Source organism: Lasiodiplodia theobromae (assembly GCF_012971845.1).
Source record: "Lasiodiplodia theobromae strain AM2As chromosome Unknown scaffold_23, whole genome shotgun sequence".
NCBI lineage: Eukaryota > Fungi > Ascomycota > Dothideomycetes > Botryosphaeriales > Botryosphaeriaceae > Lasiodiplodia > Lasiodiplodia theobromae.
The window spans coordinates 545,735-567,926 of NW_023336439.1; the positions used below are offsets into that span (position 1 = coordinate 545,735).

Below are 22,192 nucleotides of genomic sequence, written 5' to 3' on the forward strand. Positions count from 1 at the left end.
GCGCTTCCGATGCTCCATACTTAAGAACAAGCTCAAACGCCCTTGAGTGGCTCCATAGACATCAACTCCCCATTACTTCCCACTTTCGTCCTTAATACCTAGACGATCAGTCCCTTTCTTTCTATGACTGACTGATCAACCAACCCTCTTCTTCTTCCACACATTCACGGGCTCGCTTCTGCCAACCGCCGATTTCACGATCTAATATCAGGACTTCCTCCCTACTTCTCCGCCCTAACCCCAATCCGAAGTCCAGCATCATGAACGTCCTCATCTTCGGCGACCAGACTGCCGACCAGTACCCGCTTCTGCGGAAGGCTGTCCTCCGGAAAGACAATGCGCTGCTCTCCACCTTCTTGGAGCGCGCCAGTGTCACCCTCAGAAATGAGACCAAGCGCTTGCCCCGCTCGCAGCGCGAAAGCATACCGGACTTCCTCTCAATCTCCTCGTTGGTCGAGGCCTACTACGAGAAGGGCCTGAAGATCCCGCAGATTGAGAGCGCACTCGTTACTATTGCGCAGCTCTCGCACTACCTGGGGTAAGCATCGCTTCGCTCCACATGTAATACGCTATATTGACCAGCGCAGGTACTTCGGCGAGAACCCTACCGAGCTCCCCTCCCTCGCCAACACTCGCGCTCTCGGCCTCTGCACCGGTCTCCTCGCTGCCTCGGCCGTTGCATCAGCAAAGACGCTCAGCGACCTTCTTCCTCTCGCAATCGAAGCTGTTCGCATTGCCTTCAGGACCGGTGCAGTCGTTGGAAATGTCAGGGACGCTCTGGAGCACGTCCAAGAAGAGCCCCAGAGTTGGTCCACGATCGTGGCAGGTATCTCTGAGGAGTCTGCTAAGACCGCTCTGGCCGATTTCCACCAAGAGAAGGGTATCGCACTCTCGAACCAGGCTTGGGTCAGCGCAGTCAGCGTGATGGCCATCACCATCAGCGGCCCCCCCGCCACTACTCAGCGCTTCTTCGCTGAGTCCGAGGCCGTCAAGGGCAAGACGCGCGTGCCTATTCCTGTGTACGCACCGTACCACGCCGCTCACCTCCACAGCCAGGCCGATGTCGACAGCATTCTCGACAGCGAGGCGCGCGAGTTCCTTTCGCAGTACCGCCCGCAGTGCCTCGTTCACTCGTCCGTGACTGGCCAGTGCCACAGCGCGACGTCTACGCTAGAGCTGTTCCAGCTGGCACTGGGCGAGATTCTGCAGGAACCCGTGCGATGGGACCGGTTGTTGGAGGAGGTGGTGTCGCAGGTAACCGAGTTCAGCAAATCGGAATGCTCGGTTACCGCCGTTGGCGTAACAAATGTCGCCAACAGCCTTGTCTCCGCGCTTAGGGCTGGTGGCCAGACCGCCATCACCGGCAGGGACCAGTCGTCCTGGGCGCGCCCTGCCGAGACTGGCACGGGCCGCACGCAGAACGACAAGATCGCCATTGTCGGCATGTCGGGCAGGTTCCCCAGCGCTGCCAGCGCCGAGAAGCTCTGGGAGCTGCTGGAGGCTGGCCTGGACGTCCACCGCGAGATTCCGTCCGATCGCTTCGACGCTAAGGCTCACTGCGATCCTTCTGGAAAGGGCAAGAACAAGAGCCACACGCCCTACGGCTGCTTCATCGACGAGCCTGGTCTTTTCGACCCTCGTTTCTTCAACATGTCTCCTCGCGAGGCCGCTCAGACCGACCCCATGGGTCGCCTGGCGCTGACGACCGCCTACGAAGCCCTGGAGATGTCCGGCTACGTGCCTAACCGCACGCCTTCGACCAAGTTGCACCGCATCGGCACCTTCTACGGTCAGACTTCAGACGATTGGCGTGAGATTAATGCGGCTGAGAACGTGGACACCTACTTCATCACCGGTGGTGTCCGTGCGTTCGCTCCTGGACGCATTAATTATTACTTCAAGTTCTCCGGCCCGTCGTACAGCATCGACACCGCCTGCTCCTCCAGTTTGGCCGCCATTCAGCTGGCCTGCACTTCGCTGTGGGCTGGCGACTGCGACACCGCCTGCGCTGGTGGCTTGAACGTGCTGACCAACCCCGACATTTTCGCCGGCCTGAGCAAGGGCCAGTTCCTCTCCAAGACCGGATCTTGCAAGACGTACGATAACGACGCCGACGGCTACTGCCGTGGTGATGGCTGCGGCACCGTCATCCTCAAGCGCTACGAGGACGCCATCGCAGACAAGGACAACATCCTGGGCTGCATCCTCGGCGCTGCTACCAACCACTCTGCCGAGGCTGTCTCCATCACCCACCCGCACGCTGGCGCTCAGGAGTTCCTCTACAAGAAGGTCCTCGCCAACGCTGGCGTTGACGCTCACGATGTCAGCTACGTCGAGATGCACGGCACGGGCACCCAGGCTGGTGACGGCATCGAGATGACTTCGGTCACCAACGTTTTCGCCCCCCGCCATCGCCAGCGCAAGCCCGAGGAGACCCTTCACCTCGGCGCTATCAAGGCGAACATCGGCCACGGAGAGGCTGCCTCTGGCATCAACTCTTTGATCAAGGTCATGATGATGATGAAAAAGAACGCCATCCCCGCCAACGTCGGCATCAAGGGGGTCATGAACAAGACGTTCCCCAAGGATCTGCTTCAGCGCAATGTTCACATCGAGCAGAAGCAAGTCGCTTGGCCGAGGAAGGGCGCGGAGCCCCGGAGAGTTTTCCTCAACAACTTCAGCGCTGCTGGCGGTAACACTGCCATCATCCTGGAGGATGGTCCTCTGAAGGAAGCCCCGAAGGTCCAGGACCCGCGTACCTCGCAAATCGTGACCGTCTCGGCACGCTCGATTGCTTCGCTCAAGAGGAACATCCAGAACCTCATTGACTACATCGGCGAGAACCCTGATACTTCACTGACCGACTTGGCGTACACGACGACCGCTCGTCGCATTCAGCACAACTACCGCGTGGCTGTCGCCGTCTCGGAGATGTCGAAGGTCAAGGATGCTCTGCAGGCCCAGCTCAAGGACTCCTACAGCCCCATCGCCATGGTCGCTACTAAGACGGCTTTCACTTTCACTGGCCAGGGCTCTCAGTACACCGGTCTTGCGCAGAAGCTGTACCAGGACCTGCCCTCGTTCAAGGCTGACATCGAACAGCTGGATAACCTTGCCCGCATTCAGGGGCTGCCATCGTTCATTCCTCTGCTCGATGGCACCGACGTCACCACGCTTTCCCCGCTGGTCATTCAGCTTGGCATGTCCTGCATTCAGGTTGCTTTGGCGCGCATGTGGGCTGCTTGGGGCGTCAAGCCCACTGCTGTTATCGGTCACAGCCTTGGCGAGTACGCTGCTCTGCACGTTGCGGGCGTCATCTCTGCCGCGGACATGATTCTCCTGGTCGGTCGCAGGGCGCAGCTCCTTATTGCCGACTGCACCGAGTACACTCACGGCATGCTTGCTGTCAAGGGTAGCGCCGAGTCTATCTCCAACGTTCTCGGAGCCAAGATGACCGAGATCGCTTGCATGAACGGCCCAGAAGAGACCGTCCTTTGCGGTACCCTCGAGGTTATCGACGATGTCAACGAGGCGCTTGGCGCCCAGGGCTTCAAGGCTACCAAGCTCAAGGTTCCCTTCGCCTTCCACTCCGCTCAGGTCGAGCCGATCCTCGAGTCCTTCAAGGCTGTTGCATCCGCTGTCACTTTCCACAAGCCGACTGTTCCCGTGCTGTCTCCCCTTACTGGTGAGGTCATTCGCGAGAGCGGCATCATTGGCCCCGAGTATCTCGCCAGGCACGCCCGCGAGACCGTCAACTTCTGGTCTGCCATCTCCGCCGGCGAGGAGGAGAAGGTCTTTGACGAGAAGACGGTGTGGCTCGAGATTGGCGCGCACCCTGTTTGCTCCGGCATGGTCAAGTCGTCGCTCGACGGCACGCCTACCACCGCGTCCTCTCTCCGCAGGAACGAGGACCCATGGAAGACTCTGACCGCCAGCCTGTGCACTCTCTACACCGCGGGTGTTCCCATCGACTTCAACGAGTTCCACATGGAGTTCAACGATGCCCAGCAATTGCTGCCCCTGCCCACCTACAGCTTCGACAACAAGAAGTACTGGCTCGACTACCACAACAACTGGACCCTCACCAAGGGCGAGGCTCCGGCTGCCATCGAGGCTCCCAAGCCCGCTGCTCCGGTCAAGTCCAAGTTCTCGACCACTTCTTGCCAGCGCATCGTCAAGGAGGAGCTCCATGCCAACTCTGGCAAGGTGATCTTCGAGTCTGACCTTACGGAGCCCACGCTCCACAAGTGCGTTACTGGCCACTTGGTCAACGAGGCTCCCTTGTGCCCATCGTCTTTGTACGCCGACATGGGTATGACTGCTGCGGACTACCTCTACAAGCAACTTCGCCCTGGTGCGGCTCCGGTCGGATACAACTTCTGCAAGATGGAGGTTCCTAAGCCCTTGATCGCCAAGCTCCCTCCCCCTCCCGAGGGCCAGTTGATCCAGCTCATTGCTGAGGCTGATCTGGAGCAGAAGGAGGTTTCGCTCAAGTTCATCAGTGTCACTTCCGAGGGAAAGACCATCCAGACGCACGCCACTGGTTGTGTCATCTACGAGGACCTCGATGCCTGGAAGGAGGAGTGGCAGCGCACCTCCTTCATGGTCCAGACTCAAATCGACCTCCTCAAGGAGAAGCTCGAGACTGGACGCGCGCACAAGGTGCTCCGCGGCATGGCCTACAAGCTGTTCAAGGCGCTTGTTGACTACGCTCCTTCCTACAGGGCGATGGAAGAAGTTATCCTTGACGGCAAGCAGACCGAGGCTACTGCTTCTCTGCAGTTCCAGAACAAGCCTGAGGATGGAAACTTCTTCTTGGCTCCGTATATCATCGACGGCGCCTGTCACATCTCTGGATTCATCGTCAACGCCTCTGACCTTGTTGACTCGGAGAACAGTGTGTACATCTCCCACGGCTGGAAGTCTGTCAAGTTCTCCAAGCAACTCTCGGCCGACAAGAAGTACCGCAACTACGTGCGCATGCAGCCCGCTCCCGGAAACATTTCCCAGGGTGATGTCTACATTTTCGACGGGGATGAGTGTGTCGGTCTTGTCACTGGCCTCAAGTTCCAGAACATCCCGCGCCGCGCTCTGAACGTCATGCTTCCCCCTCCGAAGAAGGCTGGCGCTGGGCCCACAAAGCCCGCCATTGCGGCTGCTCCTGCGAAGGCACCTGTTGCCGCGGCTCCCAAGGCCGCAGCCAAGGCCGTCGCTGAGACCAAGACCAAGAAGCCCGCCAAGGCTGCCCAGCCCAAGTCCTCGGGCAATGTCATCACTACCCGCGTCATGAAGATCATCGCCGAGGAGTGCGATCTCGACATGTCCGAGCTCGTCGATGAAGCTGCCTTTGAGAACATGGGTGTCGACTCTCTGATGTCTCTGACGATTTCTGCCAAGTTCCGTGAGGACCTGGATCTCGACATCTCCTCGACGCTCTTCACCGACTACCCTACGGTTGGCGAGATGAAGAAGTTCTTCGCCCAGTACGATGGAGGAGCCCCTCTTGTCGACTCGGAGGACTCGACTGAGTCGGAGGCGTCTGACCCTCGCACTCCCGAAGACGACGACTCTGAGACGGATCCCAGCTCCGCCCCGAGCTCTGCTCCCAGCGTGAGCGGCAAGGACGAGTACGTCGAGGTGAAGGCGACTGGTGCGGCCTCTGGGCAGATCAGCCTTGCTCGTCAGATCATCTCTGATGAGATGGGTGTGCCGACTTCTGAGATCAGCGACCAGGCCGATCTGGCCGAGCTTGGCATGGACTCCCTTATGAGCCTTACCATCCTCGGTGCGCTGCGTGAGCAGACTGGAGTCGACCTCCCGTCGACCTTCCTGGTGACCAACGCCACGATCGAGGATATTGAGAATGCCCTCGGTATGAAGCCCAAGGCTCAGGAAAAGAAGGTCGAAGCCAAGGTTGAGAAGAAGGCTGCTCCCAAGCCCAAGGCTCCTAAGGTGACCAAGGCTCCCCAGCTTTCCGAGGTGAACAAGAAGCTCAGCTCGACTATCGATGTCTCTCACCTCCCGCCTGCGAACTCCGTCCTCCTTCAGGGAAACGCCAAGATTGCCACGAAGAAGCTCTTCTTCTTGCCTGATGGATCTGGTTCTGCGACTTCGTACATCTCCATCCCCAACCTCTCATCCGACCTCGCCGTGTACGGCCTGAACTGCCCGTTCATGAAGTGCCCGGAGAAGTTCGACTGCGGCATCCAGGCTGTCAGCAGGCTCTATCTCAACGAGATGAAGCGCCGCCAGCCCGAGGGCCCGTACTACATCGGTGGCTGGTCTGCCGGAGGCGTCATCGCCTACGAGGTCTGCCAGCAGCTCCTCGCTGACGGCGAGAAGGTCGAGAGGCTCCTCTTGCTCGACTCGCCCTGCCCCGTCGAGCTCGACCCGCTTCCCGCACGTCTCCACCACTTCTTCGACTCGATCGGACTGCTCGGCACCGGCAAGCCCGGTGGTACGCCCGGCTGGCTCCTGCCCCACTTCGCGGCCTCGATCAAGGCGCTGAAGGAGTACGAGCCCGTTCCCATGCCGCAGGACAGGGCGCCTGAGACGTACGCCATCTGGTGCACTGACGGCGTCTGCCCCAACCCCGACGACCCCCGCCCGCCGCCCGGCGAGGAGGAGGATCCGGCTCCCATGACCTGGCTTCTCAACAACCGCACCGAGTTCGGTGACAACGGCTGGGGCCAGATCATCCCAGTAGAGAAGATGAAGTTCGGTGTCATGGGTGGTAACCACTTCACGATGATGAAGGACCCTTATGTAAGTTGATCCTCTGACTAGCAACGATGAAGAGCAAGCACTAATTCTACTTCACAGGCTGAGAAGCTGGGTGAGCTGATCAGGGAAGGCATGAGCCTTTAAGCTATAGAAATTGGCTGTTTCTTATGTATTTGATGCAAGCAAAGTGCGCGTTAGAGTTCTGGTTTGGGCGGCATATGGCGTTACATTTGGTCGACACGTTGTTTGATGACATGATGATTTTCTTTACTATGGAGTAAAGGGTCGTTTCATCTAGACGGTTGGTTGGGTCTTCTTGTTTAGCACTTTGGGACGGCAAATTGTGCGAGACGCAATTCCCTTTGTTTTTCCTTTCGTCTGCTCGAAATACACTAGCATACACAGCTTATCTCCTTACTACTGTAGATAACCACAAAAAAAATTCGATCCACTTAGGACCCAAAGTTCTAGCCTTCGGCCCCGACATGTGTTGATCACGCCCAGCCCTAGCATGAGCAGACAGCAACTGCCATAACAAGAAAGAGCCGAGAATCGATCGCCCGCGAAGGATCCTTGGTTTTTGTCACATATCTTTGGGCGTTGCGCATCACTGGATCCCGAAGGGGAAAATGAACGACATCAATACCACCTTGGACAGCGACATCATTCGTGTGTCGGACTTCCTCCTCACTGAAGTCCGACGGGAGCAAGAGTGGTTTAGTGGGCGGCGCTCTCTGGCCTGTCTCGGGAGGAGGGGTTGGGGCGGATGGATTGGACGGGGCGGGCTGGCATGACATGATGGGCATGCAGCGACGTCGGCGTCGATCGTTGGATGCGCCGTGGCGCCGTCTGCGCTGCCTGATACACGGCGCCTCTCGCCTATCTGGACGAACCACAGGGGGCCGCGCAGCTTGCAGCTACATTGGGAAAGCGCAGGGGATTGTCGGCGGCGCCAGCAGAAGACTAGGAGATTAAGGGCTGCTGCGCATGGCTTACGGGAGAAGCGGGCGGTTGGGCGGGTGCGACGGCGATGCGTAAGCGGCGGTGATGGCGAGAGTTGTAGGGCTGATGATGCGGACATGGCTCCTGCGCTTGGCCGCACTGCGGGGCTGGCAGTTGCAGTCGTTCTTGGCCCGCCCGCCCTCTCGAACGTGACGCTTGCCCGAGAAGCCCTGCTGCGGAAAAGCGACCACCGCCGCCGCCCCTCCCCCACGCAGCCATGGCCACGCCCGCCCAGGGAGCAAGGTACCGCCGCCCTAGCCCTGCGAAGCCATGCACTCATCATCGCCTTCAGCAGCAAAGATGCTCCCACCAACCCGCGCGGCATTCCCTACGCGCCCTTTGTCGACAAGGTCGAGGACTATGTCACCACCCGCGACGATGTCGAGCCCACCCTCAAGAGCTTCCAGGAGATGATCTCGTGCGTGCCCATTGCCCTCCCGGCACCGCATGGTTTCTCGGTCCTCACACAGGCACGGCAGCAAATACCAGTTCATGCAGGTCAACACCGAGCGCCGCGCTACCGGCTTGAAGGACAAGATTCCCGACATCCAGAAGACGCTGGACACGGTCCGCTTCTTGAAGACGAAGAAGGTGCGCACGTCTACTCCCGCCGTACCACCAGGGACGTTACGCTAAATTCGTCCAGCCCGGCTCCGACCCCATTGAGACGACGTTCGAGCTCAACGACACGCTCTTTGCAAAGGCCCAGATTCCCCCCACCGAGGAGGTCTACCTCTGGCTCGGGGTATGTGGATACGCTTAGGAGAAGAAGGAGATATTGACGGTTGGGTGCAGGCAAACGTCATGCTGGCGTACCCCATCCCAGAGGCCGAGGAATTGCTTGACAACAAGCTCAAGACGGCGCAGCTGAGCCTCTCCAACTGCGAGGAGGATTTGGATTTCCTGCGCGAGCAGATCACTGTGCGTATCCCCTCACGCTCCCGGATCATGGTGACTGATTTGCTGTAGACGCTGGAGGTCGCTACCGCTCGGGTGTACAACTGGGACGTTGCCCAGCGGCGTAAGGAAAGGCTCGACACTGAGGAAGCCGAGGGCAAAAAGTCGAAGGATTGAAAGAATATCGAGGCAGGACTGATGAGGAGGCTAACGTTGATCCCCAAGTCATCACCCATCTGTACCATTACCTCCCACGTCATCTGGACTACGTTTCAGATGACATGCAGCTGCTTCCCATTGAGCAAGTTGCCCAAGGTCACCTTCAAAGGAAGATAGCACGAGGGTTTGGTGTAAACAATGCCACATGACCCCGGAAAACCAAGACAAATGCAAAAGTACCCACCGCTCATCCTCCATTTCCATTCTCGATCAAGCTGGTCACGAACCCTCCATGCCTACTGACCACCGGAGTGTTACTGCTGTGAGACTTGTCGTTTACTTAGGCCTATCGCGCTATGCAGGGTCAAGCTTTAGCCCGTTTCACTACCACAACCTCAATTCATACCTACCCACCTTTTTTGCGCAATCGCAACGCTTACTCACATAGGGCAAGACTACGCACATGCCGTTTTTCGCCATTGATCCAAGGCATCCAGCGGCCATTTCCCCCCAATCCGCCGATCAACCCCAGAAATGACGCTTCAGGGAAGACGATCCCTCGACGGCACATACGCGTATCCCACGAGCAGGGAAGACATTCCCCCTATTGTGACTTGGGCGCTTCCCGCCTTGCATGCCTAATCGCCGCACACTACCTACACCGTCTCTAAAACAGGGTGCCGCACCGCTTTTTTGGTGTTATTCTCTCTACCAAAGGGTCCTCGCTTCACCCAATGCGGCAATGCGCCCGTTCTTCGACTACATACCCACCACTATCGGAAGCGGTCGGAAAAAGAAAGACATGAGCGGTGAGTCTATTTTTACCGCTTCTCAAGAGGGCTTATGATGGCGCTTAGCGGAAACTGGCGCTGTCTGGAATTTGATGCTCACGTCCTTGTCTCTGTTTCGATGCCCGTCCTGCACGGCCCCTCGAGAACCATCAGCTTCGCTCCTTGTTGACAAGTCAATGCTTGTGGAGATCAGGCGACAGGGCTGCAGGGTATATAGGGTTTCTCAGCAGACCGGTGAAGCGATGGTGAGGGTGTCGTGGCCAACGGTGTTTTAGTTCGTTCCCGGGTTAGTGACAATTAAGGTATTCAGGGTCTCTGCCAATCAACGGCACTTGGCAACGGTAATTACTGGGGGGATGCCTTACTCGAAGACGTCTAGAATCTTCCACACACAGATCTCTCGGTTTGGAGAGTCTCGCATTGGCCGGAACGTATACACAATAAACTTACGAGGCGAAAGCCAAATTCATCTCGTATCTTATCCGAAATACCCAGCCACCACTCGCTAAGCCTCAATCCAACTCATGGATCATGCGGTCAACATTCTTTAAAAAATAACGTTTATCTTTATCGATAGTTAGAAGCTTAATCACTACTATAGTAATAAGAATACGTAGACACTTATTTTCGTGTGAAGGTTTCGTGGCGCTTTAGAAATAATTTGGAATTTGATCAGAGAGGGTGGACAAAATTGGACAGCGTTCTCACGAGTGCTGGCTGGATATTTCGGATGCCATATGAGGTGGATTTGGGTTTTGCGCGTACACTTACTTGAGCCATCTTTAATGAAGTGGTGATTTCACGGCTACATGCTTTGTCATCTCATCCGTGATGAGATGATGTCCATCTTATCACACCGTGTGTCGTTGAAGATCTTGCTTTTCGCCCTGCGTGGTTGCTCTTCGAAGGCGTGCGGCTTGCGAGACCCTTTCAATTTTGCATTTTCTTTGCCCAAAGTCCCACGCCCACCAGCATCCCAGTGTAAGAGCAGTCAGAGGGATAGTAACGACCCAATAAATCCACATTTTCTCTGAGACTGTCCACGTTTGCTGGCCACCCTCGGGAGAGAAGTCGAAGAAGTTCATGCCAAAAAGAGACTAGATGAATTCTATCAGCACTTCTCAGAGATGGCATTTGTCGTGACACTTACTGCGACAAACGTCCCTGGAAGGAAAGCAAGTGTCACTGCAGCAATAGTCTTCATGGTCATGTTATCTATCCGGGCTAATTGACCATCTCGCTGTGCAACGAGGTTGAAAGCCTGAATTTCCAGTCAGCTAATTATTCCGCGTTGTTGAGCCTATATAGACTGACAAGATTGATCTCGTTCTGGAGGCGGTCTCGCACTGTTCTAGAGAACATCAGGGTTGATAGGAAACAGTCTCCGAGCTGGCCAAGCTCTTGGTGTGTACGGTAGAACAGTATCCTGTCATTCTCGTTCCCGGTCCAGTGGCCTTTTTTGAGACGTCCTCCCGATGATGTTGTGGAAGCGGTATCGACTTTCACTTCTGAAAATCTTGACAATTCTGCCTCCAACAATTCATGAGATTTCCTTATACATCTGGTAGTATTGATGGCACTCTCCAATACTTCATTTGATTGGATAAGCAGCCTTCCAATGTCATGCATGAGGTCAAAATCATAAAAATCGGGGGATCGATCCTGACTGTTGATCAGTGATCTACAGCAGTGTAAGGTGACGGTTGAACATTATTCACGACTCACCGATTCAACGCGTCCGATGAACTCCTGCAGGGCCCAGACGCGATCGTTGTAAATCTCGTCCACTTCGTCAATGATGAGCCGGTGCCAGGCGTACGGATCACGCCACACTTCACCGCTGCGGACCGCGGCTTCAAGCTTGCTTCGAAGTGAGGAAGTCATTTTTCCCAGGTCCCCTAGGTACAAAACCATGGTAACGTTCGTTTCGGAGTTCCATGATATCAGGACGTCGATGTACGACCAGCGTGTGCACGGCCTGGGGCCCCGCGAGGTCGACTCAACACCCTCCAGCACCTGCCACAAGAAAAAGAACCAAGAGACTCTACAAGTCAGAAAGATCTTCTAGTCAAGTGTTGGGGAGTTGATATACCATGTTCCACACGGCCGTTTGCAAGAGAAGTGCAGCATCCAGTGCCTCCACCGGCAGTTCTACCGATCATCTTGCGAAAGCCCCATGGAAGAAGGTTCTCCAGTGACTTGAGGTCTTTGTGTGGGATTTGGGGATCCGCAAATCTTATTTGCCAATCAGCGACATATTCTCCTGCCCTTTCTCGGGGAACCTTACATCAAGCGAAGGCGATCATCGTCCCGATGCTATGGCTTCGGTTATCGCGCTGCTCCACTCGCGTTGAATGATTCGAGTGACAGACAAACCTCGAGTTCATCACCAAGTTTGCTTGTGCGTTTATTCAGGCCATTGCCGTCTTCATTGTTAGTGAAGCTTGCTATACGCTAAACATGTGTTGGCTTACTTTTTTCTACGACCTCGACGATAGTATCTCGGGAAATGGGTGCTTTGTATTGGGCAGGCATTTTCGGGGATATGTGAAAGAACTGGAGCACTGGTGTAACATGTACTTGATTCGCATGTGGTGTTGGAGCAAAGGCGAATGGCGAAGAGGGTTTTGTGTGACTCTGATCCTAGACGCAGTGATACGTCATTGCTGCATTTGGCCCCCACTGAATTGCCAACTTGTTTCTCGATCGTGCAGAGGGCTACATAAAAAGGAATACAATTATAGAGAAGTTGTGATTGATGTTTCACATTGGATTTGGCAACCCGCATGAACACGGGTAGAGTGTGCGTGAATGAGCTACACTTATATTTAACCACAATGGAACATGTTTTTGATGACCAGAGATAATACGGACGGCTTGTTAAATCATAAGTAATTCTGTGGGATGAAGAGCTTTTCCACCTCTTTGTTCGTGGTGCTCAGTAGCTCCTAGATAACCATAGGTTTCGTTGTGGCTAGGGAAGGCATCTTGATATCGTAGTCCCCACACCTTTTTGATTAAAATTGAGCATCTCTACCAAGTGCTCATTCACTTCTTTATAAATGCTTTCGGTAACGGTGTCAAACATTGCTTATACACTTAGCAACCTAACGTCCACAGTTGTAAGGAGTCGGATAGGATATGCTACAGCTCAGCGTCAAGCACCTCGTTGCGAGACTGACTATTTCTGGAGCAAAGAAGATGAACAGCCATTGTTACGTCTGCTGATAGTCAGCCACATATCTTTTCACAAGCCTCTACCTTACGTCCCATGATACTTCCGGAAAATGACCCTGGTGAAAATTGAAAAGAAGCAGCAGAAGCTGGTATCCGCGCATTTGACCGTCCACTCCGAGAACCCCGAGGAACCCATGCCTAAGAAACCATCAACCTTTTGAAGCTGAACCAAGCACCCTACGCCAGATATGCTTTGAGACTGCGTGACGATGAGCCATTCAGACAACTCACGCCTTCCAGACCCACCCATTGCCATGCCTCCCTCTTTCAGATAAAAGCAATTAGTAGGGATAGCCTCCATCCTCATAGCCGACTCCACCTGGCCCCTTATCGTTCATATCATCAAGACTCTTGTAGTGGCCTTGGCCGGGACGCGCCCTGCCGCCTCTGCCAGCGTTGTAACCACCGCGACCACCCCGTCCGCCACGACCACCATGGGGACCACCTCGGCCCCTACCTTGGTAATTCCCACGGAACTGATGTGGGCCATTTCCAGGGGCCCGCCTGTTCTCGTCGCGGTTATAGACGGAGTATGCAGATTGGCCGCTGGCGTGGTTGTAGCTGTTGTTGTACGCAGCGGGCTGAGAAGGCGGCTGCGGACGGGCGCCACCGCCCAGAGCCGGGAATGCGTTCTTGTCATTGACGTCGAGCTCCATTTCATCGTCGCGCGGCCTGGCGCGCTTGCGGTTTCCAGGGAAGTAAGACTCGTACTCGCTCTCACCACGGCGCTCGTCTTCCAGTCTCAACAGGACCTTCTCACCGACGGTGCTGTCGAACTCCAATGCCTTGTCTTCGGACACGGGTTGCCAGTTCTGGATGCGGCCAGCATCTACTGGCTTCGCGCCACGACCCAAGGCGAGTACGATAGTGGGAGTGGGATTCTCAGTATAGATGCGAGAGTTGGCAGGCACTGGGGACACGCGGGCTGCCCAGAGCCGGTTCTCGAAAAGCGCAAAGCCGTTGACACGCCAGCGCTGGACCTTGCCAATACCACCAACCCTGTCAAGGATACTCTTCGGCGCCGGACGAGGAGTTATCAATATACTGTTGGCAAGGATCCGGATATCACTATCGGGCCTGTTGGGCAAGCTGTCAAGAAGAGCGGCAGTGAGCTGCTCGGTGACGGGAGGTTCAAGCAGATACCCAGTGAAGAAGACCGTCCGCTTGATCTGATATGGCTTGACTCCAGCCGGTGTCTGACGAGACTTAACCAGGGCGTTGTGCGCATTGATTAAGCGCTGAACCTCGGCGACTTCGGTGACGGGATTGAGAGATGTTGCGTTTTCAGCAACTTGGATGACCTCTGCCGTGATGGTCTTACGTGCAACAGGAGGATCTGGAGAGAGCAGAGCCTTGTTGAAGTTGGTAAAGAAGTCGCGGAAAGCCTTGGTGTGCTTGGGCCGGTCCTCATAGACGCGAATCTCGTCAGCATCCTTGTACGTGTAGACCAAGTCTCCAAGGAGCTCCTGCTTGAATGTCATGGTGTTCGAGAACTTCTGGTTCTGCGGACCGACGGCAGGCTTGAGGCAGATCATGTCGAAATCGAGCTTCTTGGCCTTCAGAATGCGCTTGATCAGCTCGGCAAAGGGCGCCTCTGAACGACCAGTGAGCAGCACGGTTAGAGCGTCCTTCTGCTCCATCGATAGCTCGACAAGGGTGGCAATCTGCTCGTTCCACCAGCCGTTCCAAGCCCTCGGTTCCTCCTTCTCCACGCCCTCACCCGTGGCGGCCAGAATGCTGGCGTCGTGCCACCATCCTCCATTCACGAAGACATCGGGCGACTGCAGCTGGCCGATGGTGGGACCGTTCCAGACCTGCTTGTTCGGAAGGGGGCTCGCAAAGACTAGGAGACGTCAGAAGGCGGCGGAGAGAGGGCGTAGCACGCAGGAGGGACGTACGCGTATTGTCGAAGTCGTAGACGTGGATACTCTTGATCTGCTGGACGCCTGCACGCCTGTTAGCGCTGAATCTCTTCGAGGGAGTGCTTCCAGGGCATCGTACTTGGGAGGTCCTTGTCTTGGCAAGACCACCTCTTCAGCATGGTGACGGTGTGAGTGCTGGTTGGGCCAGCGGCACCATTTGCGGAGCCATTGATCATGGGTTGCGGCATGATGCTGAGTCGGCGAACTAGTCCGGGCGACGGTGTGCGGAGCAGGCGGAGCATCCAGAAGCGAAAGTGGGCGGAGAAGAGGAGGTCAGCGTGGCATGGCGGGGTTGTAGTCGTTGAGGTGCAGGACAGGCTGCGCGGTCAAAATCGCAACGCGCCGGGCTGGATGCGGCGCGTCATCGTCACTTCCGCACTCGCCTCCGTCTCCTCCGCTCAAACACCACCCATCTCTTGCATGGACACACTCTCGGCGCCTCCGCACTCCACCAGCTCGGAACCGGATGGCACACTCCAACAGAAGGGCAAAGCGAAGGATGTTGCGCCCGAGAGCTGTGTCATTTGCCTCGACCCCATCTCCGAGCGCGCCATAACCGTTCCATGCAACCACTACAGCTTTGACTTCCTGTGCCTCGCCAGCTGGCTTCAGCAATGCTCCACTTGTCCGCTGTGCAAGGCCGACGTCTCGCAAATCCAGTACGACTGGCGCTCGCCTGAAGACTTCAAGACATACAATGTCCAAACCACCAAGCTCGCCGCATCGAGCTCCTCCGCTTCGTCGGCAACCCGTGGTCATTCCCGACCCTTTGTCCAGCGCCGTTATAGACAAGGACGTCCTGCCCGCCGCAGTCCGTCTCCAAGCCCGGACATAGCCCTGGTCCGCCGTCGCTACGTCTACCGCAACGAGCTCTTCTCCATGCACGTAGGCACCAATCGCATCTCCCGCTACGCCAACTTCACACCCCAAACGGTTGCCTCCTCGCCCGACCTGCAGTCCCGTGCTCGCGCTTTCATCCGCAGAGAGCTTCGTGTCTTCAGTTTCCTCTACCCTGAAGCTGCCGACGACTCGGAAACCGCAAGCCGTCGCGTCGGAAATGCCGAGTTTCTCCTCGAGTATATACTAGCGATCCTGAAGAAGATGGATATCAAGGGTCCAACTGGCCAGGCCGAGGACATGCTGCAGGAATTCATCGGAAGGAACCATGCGCGGCTTTTCCTGCATGAGCTAGGTGCTTGGTTGCGGAGTCCATACACGAGGCTTGAGGACTGGGACAGGCATGTCCAGTACCGTGAACCCTTGCCTACAAGCGTAGAAGATGCGGAACACCGGCGCAACGGGCCGGCGAGAGTCAAAATGTCGTCGGAAAGCGATCGTGCAGGGCCGTCAAGGCAGCATTCCCGAACGCGGCCCTACCGCTCGTCGCCGTATCAGCGTCGTGGCGGTGCATCCCAGGCAGATAGGCATTCTCGTCGATATGATCCTGATTGAGTTTTACTTGACACCTGTGAATTGGAAGACCCACTTAATGAGCCCATGCCATCGGGGGCAGCGCAAGCGGCGACACAATGGTTGACAAGCAGCTTGAGAATGCTGTTGATACCTCCACCATGTTCGTTCTATTCTGCGGTCCAACAGCATGACCCTCCAACACACATTGCACAAAATGCTGTTTCTGGCTCATGCTGTACTATGTCGCACATCCGATGTAGTCGCGAATATTGCTCAGAGAAGGGGAGAAGCATTCTCAGCGGGCTGCTTCACAATCTGCTGTGCGCTCGTTCGGACATTACGGGAAGAAAGGGCTGTGAATACTTTTAAGAATGGTCGGGCCAGATCAGCCTGTGGGCTATTAGAGTCACCTTAGAGGCAGATGTTGAAAATCAGATCGATTTCATCAAAGTGGTGAAGCTACTGCATTGACCACTGTCTGTTCTATACACACCAAGAATCTGCCTCCCCAAACATCAATATTGATACCGCTAACAATAACAAGCATGAAGGCGTTCCTGTTCTCGCTCAGTGCTCACAAACTGACAAAATCAGTAAGAATCGAACTCATACGCCCAACGTCGACTCCTCACATCTCATCCAGTACAAGCTGACATCACATCAGTCCAAGCCATCCACAACCAAGAGCAACGTTGGCCAGACCAAGCAAAACGTAAAGGGAGAAAGTAATGTACCAACCAAACGTGAAGACCAGCGTTCTGCCTGATTGCATGCGTGATTCCCCATACATTCGTCAAAAAAAAAGCTTGAGGGCTCATCAAATCGTCTTTTCTCTTTTTACATAACAGATGGTGTTTGTGCGAAGGAAGAGGGAACAGCAGAAAAAGAGTTCGATGAAGACACATAAAAATGAAGAATACCTAAGACCAATAGGGCAAGCAGAAAGACAAAAGACTCACAGAGATGAGTGCGGTGAGAAGAAAGGTGAGAGAGAAGATTGAATGTTCTGCCCTCCCTATCTCTCGGTCTCTCGTGCCTTGCTCTTCCTTCGCGAATAGTAAGCAACATCATAGCCAGCCTGTGGTTGATTTTCCTCCGCCCACGGAAAAGAATCCTGTTCAAGCAATCCATCCAATTAAAAATCCCGATCGGCCACCAAAGAATCCACTGACACCACTCTCCTTTCCCAATTCCGTTTATTCATTTCCACGTTGTACCAGCTGCCTGCAAATCCCCCGCGGCTCATCCCTTCAACTCCGCAAAGGAGCAGAGCTTTTTGAGCGCGATTCCGTCCATATTTTGCATGCAAAGAGCGCCAAGTAGGACCTCATCCTTCGGCAAAGAGTCGACAGAGAGGCGTTTCTCGCGGGCTTCCTCCTCGCTCTGCGCCTTTTCGCCCAACTTTCGCAGCATTGCCAGAGCTCGATGAGTGATGAGCCCGAAGCCGACATCCAGCTGGTCGAGCGGAGGTCTTTGCATCCCCCTGGTCGGTGGAGGAGGTTGGGTTTGCCGCTCCACTGCCAGAATTCCCGACAGCCACACCAATGTTTTCGCCCATCCGTCTTCAGCCACCAGCCACGACCGTGCAACACCAGAATCTGAGCCAGGGCATAGACCAGCGAGTATGTCGGCCGCAAGCATGCCTTGAGTGAGGTACGGCTTGCGGGCTTCAGCAATCCGCGGCTCGGCTCCACGCCCACGTTCGGGAACCACTGATATTGCAAGACCAAATGAACGAGTCAGCAAATCGTAAGGTGGTGTCGAAGTGGCATCAGCCTGGAACATTTGCCGGTAAAAAGCACGGTTCGGGTCGTCTCGTGCTAGAAGTTTTGCCAAACAATCGACTGCCGGTGGAAGATATCGATGGATTGCGGGGTTATACGGCGTGAAGCGGATGGTGGTTCCGTTGTTGGGGGCAGGTGAGGGTGCAAATGCGAGAAGGAAACAGAGGATATTGTATGCGTCATCTCGAGATGGCAACTCTATTTTGTCTGAGGTGTTGGAGAGGAAGGTTATTATGTCTTTCATGAAATCCACGGTGTTGATGTTGTTTCGAAGGAGCATGATCCGAGTGCCAAGCAGACGAATCGTGTTCGAGAGGAATTTGATAACGATCGAGCTGGAGAGGAGTGCATGGTTGGACTCGAAAAACGAGAGGTTCCGGAGGATGGTGGTGATAGCGATGAGACGATCGGCAGAACGATCAAGCTCGTAGGCTTGAGTTCCATACTCAGGAGACTCTTGCAGCGACTCTAATTCCATACGGGAATTTCGCATCGCGTCTTCGTATGATGTGAGATCGACGATGTCGGATACCTCGGCTGAGTCTTCTGCAAGCGCATCGACCTGGTCTTCGGCGCAATCTACTATTGCGTCTATCAAATCCTCGCACTTCTCCAGCTCCAGATGTAGCCGGGGGTCGTGGGACAACCGAACAAGGACATCCAAAGCGAAACGAACCTCCCGACTGATTCCGGACTGGAGAGACAGACTGATTGCGCGCATGTCAATGATGCCCATCTCTTCCACGCCAGGGACGTCGGGCTTCAATTTCGCAAGCTTCTCGCCCACACTCGCCTGTCCCTCGACCATGACTCCACCGTGGGTGTCCAAAAGCGTGCGAACCTTTGGCTTGTAATCCGAACTCAGGACGATCTTTGTTTCGGTTGGTGCTGCGGTCCCATTCACAGCCGGCGCCTCGGTCGATCCTCGTTTAGGCATGGACTCAAGTGGCTTTTCGCCTGGTCCAGGCGAAGGCGTTATTATTGACCCTGTCTGCTGCGGTTGTGGCGTAGACTCCAATTGCCGGCTCATGCTTTTTCTGTGTTGTTCTTGCTGAGCTGCTGCATTGGGATCTGGCTGTGGAGTCGCCCATCCATTGGCCTGGGGCATAGAGTTATTCCGCATCGGTGTTGCCTGGTCCATGGGCTGTTGCTGCTGTTGTTGAGCCTGCATCTGGGTGCTACGAAGCCTCTGGAGATACTGTTGCTGCTGGGCTCCAAGGTCCTGTGCGCCTGGCATTGATTTGACCGGCGAAGCCTGCGGAGCTCCGCCCATTCCCGGCATCTGGCCTTGCTGACCCTGCTTGGTCCGCTGCTTCGCCAGCCATGCTTGCTCATATGCTCCTAGGTTTGACTCGTAAACGATTCGAATTTCTTGCCCCGCGGTCGGAAACTGTTGTGGCGGGAATCCCATCATGTGCGCTATTTGTGACCATCCGTTGCTGTTCGAGACATTCCTGGATCCTCGGTGCTTCATGACGGTGGCGTAGAGCTGCATTAAGTTCACAGGGCGCATGCAGACCATGGGTTGAGGATTGAATGCCATCCCTTGCGCCTGCATCAAGGCTTGAACGTTATTGAGGAACGCTGCCTCCTGTTGCTTTGGCGGGTTGCCCATGGGCATGCCTCCCTGGGTCGGGCGCATGCCGCCAGCCATGGCCATCGCAGAGTTCATCTGTTGACCCGAAGATCCGAGCATGTTCATGCCGCCCGCCTGTTGTTGTTGTCTTTGCGCCATGTTGTTGGCCGCGATTTGTTGCTGCTGCTGTTGGAGGCGCATTTGGTATATGCGCTGGGCGTCTGCTTGGCGCTGCTGGAGATTCTGGGATAGCGCGACGCCCTGCACGGGCATGGTGCCGTTGAAGCCAGCAGCCGACATGCCCGGGTTCATGCCAAAGTTCTGGTTGAAGCCTTGGCCGGTTGGCGAACCTTGCATCATGTTCATGTTGTTCATACTATTCATGCTGTTCATGTTCATCGCGGCCATCTGCGCCATGGCAGGGTTTTGCGGTGTGTTGACGCGACTGTTTTGATCGGGCGCGGGCGACATGCCCATGTTCTGACCCTGGGGGAATGGGTTCGGGGACATGGTGTTCATGCGATGAGCCTGTTGCGGTGGGCGGAACTGCTGGCTCTGCATTGTGGGAGAGGGCGTCGCGTTGGAAGAGCCCTGGTGCTGGAGGTGCTGGTAGGGATTGGGGGCTTGAAGGCCCTGCTGGTTGCCCTGGAAGGCGCCGGGCGCGAAGGACATCTGCTGGGGCGTCTGCGATCGCGACAGGTTCATGTTGCCGGGAGTAGGGCGCGGTGAGGCGCTGGACGCGTCCTCGGACGGGCGCGGGCGCTTGGAGGGGACGATGGGGTTGACGTTGTAGGCCGGGTTCTGAAAGGCAGCGGGCGAGGCATTGCGCACGTTGCCGTTCTGCAGGCGCTGCTGCTGGAGCTGGGGGTTCTGGAAGGCGTTCAGGTCGATGTTGTTGGTGTTGAACATGGACGGGTCGATGAGCGAGTTCTGGGAGTCGAGGTAGCCATTATTTGCTTGGAGGGCGTCGAAGTTCATTGCGCGGACGCGTCCATCAGTCTTCCTAGACAGGGCAACTCGGCATCAGCTCACGGCCATCACCACCATCAACGTCGACGCGAGGGAGGTCCGGGGGGCTTGGGAGCGAAATGACAAACCGCGCAGGCTCCACGAGCCGCTCGCGCGCGTCAAATAAGCCGATCGGGATGCGGTGAGCGCATTCGCGTCCGGCAGGGCGGGCGGGGGCGGCAGGGCGGCGCGTTGTCTGGGCTTGAGCGCGCAGGCGAGCGGTGCAGAGGCAGCGGGAGCGATGGAGGTCCGACTTACTAAGTCTCAGCGCGGAGGAAGATAGCTGCCTTGATTGGGGGCGTGCTTGTGGTCGTGACTTGATGGGAGAGTGAGAAGGCCAGCCAGCCAAGCACGGGCAGCCCCGACCTGGCCGAAATCAACATGGGCTGCCGCCTTAGCGAGCGAGCGAGCGGCCGAGGGCCACGGCCACGCCCACGACGGCGACGGTCTACGGGGGAGCAGCAGCAGCAGCAGCAGCAGCGAGCAGAGCGGCCACGAAGGGGAGCAGCGGCGCGCGAGGCATTTCCCTCGGTCACGAGCAGCACAATGGCAGGCGCCCGAAAGGGATTGGTGCCCCCGGAGCCTAAGTGACAAGCAGGGATGCGCATGGGCAGCAGACATGAGATGCGCTGCTATCGCAGGCCGAGCTGATGGCTGCCGCCGCTGGAACAAGTGACACAAGCCTGTCAGTGCCGGCCTGCGAATCACCAGGCGCCGGCGAGCAGAGGGCTGCGCATTACATACGTGTGCCGGTGCGCTCCACCCGCCCAGGACCGCCAGCAGAAGCGCGCCAGCAGTTTGCCGTGACCTCATCCCCCCAGCCGCGAAGCTCTGCCCTGCGTGTGCCTGTGCCTGTGTGCCTGCGCCGGCGCCCGCCAGCTGGTGGGCCGACCCCTCGGCGCTGATGTTGAGCATTTCGTAAAGACCTCCTTCTTCCGTCATCCCCGCGACGCCGCCGGCTGGCCAGCCCTCGTCTTCCGCCGCCGCCGCTCCCCAGCTCGCCTGGCCCGTTGTGTCCCTGATGCTGTGCTGTTCCCCACTGCAGCCCACGGGCCTGGGAGCCTCTCGGCTCCATCCAGACTTGCTGAGCCCAATGATTTGCGTGAAACATGCTACCGCCGGACAGCCAATTCCCACGGTTGCTCAAAGCCTGGCGCGCTGCGTGCCGGATCTGCACCGTATCTTTGTTGACCCTGAAATCGCTGTGTCGCGCCTGAGGCCATGCTGACCTGATCGTCAACCTGAACCTGGGTCCGATCAGGAAGACGTGCTTCCATTCCGCGCGCCGCACCAACATTCGCTGCTGCCGAGAGCTGAGGCCGGCTTGCGCGCTCGAGTGCCATCTCGTCCGGGGCACTCTGCCACGGGCGCCAGACGGCTGTTGAGACTGACGACGAGCCTGTGCTGAAGGCTGATCCGGAAGATCGCCATCGTCGGCCGTAAACGGAGCTGCGTCGTCAGGCGTTTGGTCCAGGCACGCGCACGTGACGTCGACGTGCTGACCTAACAACGTAACGACTGTTGCGACTGAGTAGCTGTGCTGGGAGCTCCACCACCAACGACCGCCATCGCCTTCCGCGTCCACCATCTGCGTCCCCGCCACCCTCGTCACCCGCGCTTTGCATCCGCCCGATCACTCCTCCGTACCACAGAGCACCGCGCATTTCCAAACGCTGTCCC

At 56.5% G+C, this 22,192-nt stretch overlaps 5 protein-coding genes across 5 annotated transcripts; 3 read left to right on the forward strand and 2 right to left on the reverse strand.

The window, feature by feature from the left end:
- Positions 1 to 260: 260 nt before the first annotated feature.
- Positions 261 to 6,867, forward strand: LTHEOB_7674 (Polyketide synthase; the record flags this gene model as incomplete). The annotated part of the gene is made up of 3 exons (XM_035517066.1): positions 261 to 538; positions 588 to 6,765; positions 6,823 to 6,867. 3 exons carry the CDS (start codon positions 261 to 263, stop codon positions 6,865 to 6,867), a joined length of 6,501 nt encoding a protein of 2,166 aa, XP_035371183.1.
- Positions 6,868 to 7,942: 1,075 nt separating this feature from the next.
- LTHEOB_7675 (Prefoldin subunit) lies at positions 7,943 to 8,799 on the forward strand (the record flags this gene model as incomplete). The annotated part of the gene is made up of 6 exons (XM_035517067.1): positions 7,943 to 7,968; positions 8,021 to 8,143; positions 8,196 to 8,316; positions 8,372 to 8,470; positions 8,521 to 8,646; positions 8,695 to 8,799. 6 exons carry the CDS (start codon positions 7,943 to 7,945, stop codon positions 8,797 to 8,799), a joined length of 600 nt encoding a protein of 199 aa, XP_035371184.1.
- A 4,291-nt stretch (positions 8,800 to 13,090) lies between these two features.
- Positions 13,091 to 14,907, reverse strand: LTHEOB_7676 (Tat pathway signal sequence; the record flags this gene model as incomplete). Its single annotated transcript, XM_035517068.1, has 3 exons — positions 13,091 to 14,652; positions 14,708 to 14,755; positions 14,811 to 14,907. The coding sequence occupies 3 exons, from the start codon at positions 14,905 to 14,907 to the stop codon at positions 13,091 to 13,093; spliced, it is 1,707 nt and encodes a 568-aa protein (XP_035371185.1).
- Positions 14,908 to 15,151: 244 nt separating this feature from the next.
- On the forward strand, positions 15,152 to 16,183 carry LTHEOB_7677 (Zinc finger RING-type protein; the record flags this gene model as incomplete). The annotated part of the gene is made up of 1 exon (XM_035517069.1): positions 15,152 to 16,183. The coding sequence occupies one exon, from the start codon at positions 15,152 to 15,154 to the stop codon at positions 16,181 to 16,183; it is 1,032 nt and encodes a 343-aa protein (XP_035371186.1).
- Positions 16,184 to 17,386: 1,203 nt separating this feature from the next.
- On the reverse strand, positions 17,387 to 20,482 carry LTHEOB_7678 (Arid bright domain protein; the record flags this gene model as incomplete). Its single annotated transcript, XM_035517070.1, has 1 exon — positions 17,387 to 20,482. One exon carries the CDS (start codon positions 20,480 to 20,482, stop codon positions 17,387 to 17,389), a length of 3,096 nt encoding a protein of 1,031 aa, XP_035371187.1.
- Between the last annotated feature and the right edge of the window lie 1,710 nt (positions 20,483 to 22,192).